The sequence below is a fragment of the Geospiza fortis genome, unplaced genomic scaffold, assembly GCF_000277835.1.
Source record: "Geospiza fortis unplaced genomic scaffold, GeoFor_1.0 C13652654, whole genome shotgun sequence".
Taxonomy (NCBI): Eukaryota; Metazoa; Chordata; class Aves; order Passeriformes; family Thraupidae; genus Geospiza; species Geospiza fortis.
This window is the reverse complement of record NW_005058504.1, coordinates 1-1,865: the sequence shown is the minus strand read 5'-3', so window position 1 is coordinate 1,865 and position 1,865 is coordinate 1. Positions and strand designations below refer to the sequence as shown.

At 41.3% G+C, this 1,865-nt stretch overlaps 1 protein-coding gene across 1 annotated transcript; it reads left to right on the top strand.

Annotated features, from left to right (window-relative positions):
- Positions 1 to 78: 78 nt before the first annotated feature.
- Positions 79 to 1,777, top strand: LOC102032313 (deleted in malignant brain tumors 1 protein-like; the record flags this gene model as incomplete). The annotated part of the gene is made up of 3 exons (XM_005431568.1): positions 79 to 289; positions 558 to 730; positions 1,389 to 1,777. Coding segments are annotated over exons 1-3 (773 nt in total), but the record flags the coding sequence as incomplete, so codon positions are not given.
- Between the last annotated feature and the right edge of the window lie 88 nt (positions 1,778 to 1,865).

Below are 1,865 nucleotides of genomic sequence, written 5' to 3'. Positions count from 1 at the left end.
ACCCAAACCAACAAGCAAACAAAAACCAAAGAACATAAAAACAAAGCATAAAACTAAATAGTTACGTTGCTTGCCAGGATGGAAGGTGGCAGATGCCTCTCTGACTACGTGGAAATCTATGATGGGCCCCTGCACAGCTCTCCTCTCCTTGGGAAGATTTGTTCTGGTTATTACCCCACGTACACATCGTCCTCCAACCTGCTGAGCGTCCGCTTCCACAGCAACTCCCGACACACGTACAGAGGGTTTCAGGCCAACTATCACTCCACTCCTGCTGATGACAGCACCAGTAAGTTCACCTTTAAAGCAGAAACGTGCTTTTCAATTATTTTCTGGTTCGTTGGTTGTTAATCTTGTTAGTGTTTTAAATTAGACTTTTAAAATTTAAGTTAGATCTGTAGCGTTTTCGTGGAGGTTCAAGTCCATTGTTTGGATTCTGAGCTCCTTCTGCCATATCAGCTGTTTCTGCAAAAGATAGTGTTTGTTTAATCCACTGCTTACAACCTTTTTTGGTCACTTCACTGAGCCTGTAACATATTTTCTTTGCCATCCACTAGCACTGCTGTGTTTGCCAGACTACATGCATGTGGTGGTGAGCAGATACTTCCTTCAATCCCACGGATACTCTGCTTGGAACCTGACCCTGAATGACCCCTTTTGCACACCCAACATCACATCAAATTCTGTGACATTCGACATTCCGTACACTCGCTGTGGCACTGTCAGAGAGGTAGGACTGAACGTTTCAACAAAGTGGGCAAAAATGGGAAGATCTAAAAATTCAAACAAGAGAATTTGCTTTGAAAACCAGCACAAATTGAAAGCTACCTGGGATCTGCAGGGACTAGAATTGTCCTGGTGATTGTGGGTTGTCTCCCTCTCTCCTGAAGGATATTTGCACTTGCATTTCCTGCCTCTGCTAACAGAGCATTCCCTTACAGCCTGTTATCCATCTCCAAAGAAATAAACTGTGGAAGGATGCAAATACTTGGCATTTTCAAGGTCCCAGGCTGAGTGTGATAGCTACAAAGGTTTCAAAGCTTTCACTAAACATGACTAATGATGTTGTAGCCAGATTTCAGCTTAAATAATGTGCTGGACCTGAACCTTCACGTACTTAATGTTATACAGGTTGTATTTAATTCTGTTATGTCTGCATTTATTGTGAGTAGTTTCCTAGGCCAAAATTGTAGGCACTGAATATCACTTGAAGATTACAGATTTTTATCTTGAGAACAGAAATTACTAGACTCAGACTTTTCCAAATCAGACTTTCTGGGAAATAATGTTTTTACAGAGCACATCGCTGTAAGAATACAGCAAAGTTCAGAATGTATAGTAGGGTACCCGAATATATGAATTGATTTTATATTTTATGTGCCAAACAGGGAAACAACGACACAATCAGCTATTCCAACATTATTAGAGGGTCCTCTTCTGGTACATTAATCACAAGAAATAGAAATCTTCTCTTGCATGTCAACTGCAAGATGCTCCAGAACACGTGGGCAAAAACGATGTACGTGGCGGACGACAACTTTGAAGTCAACGAAACTCAGTACGAGAGATACAATGTCACCCTCACATTTTATGACTCTTCAAGCTTCTCAAGGCCAGTGTATGACTCACCCTACCGTGTCGGCATCAACCAGAATTTGTTCCTGGAAGCTTCCCTGCACAGCTCTGACCCATCCCTGGAGTTATTTCTGGACACTTGTGTGGCATCTCCCACTCGCCACAATTTTACAACAAAATCCTATCCTATAATCGAGAATGGGTGAGTTCTTATGAATTGCAACTACAGATAAAACTGCCTTCAAATTCCTGCATCTCCTATTAATTTTTATTTTTTAATTTAATGGAAT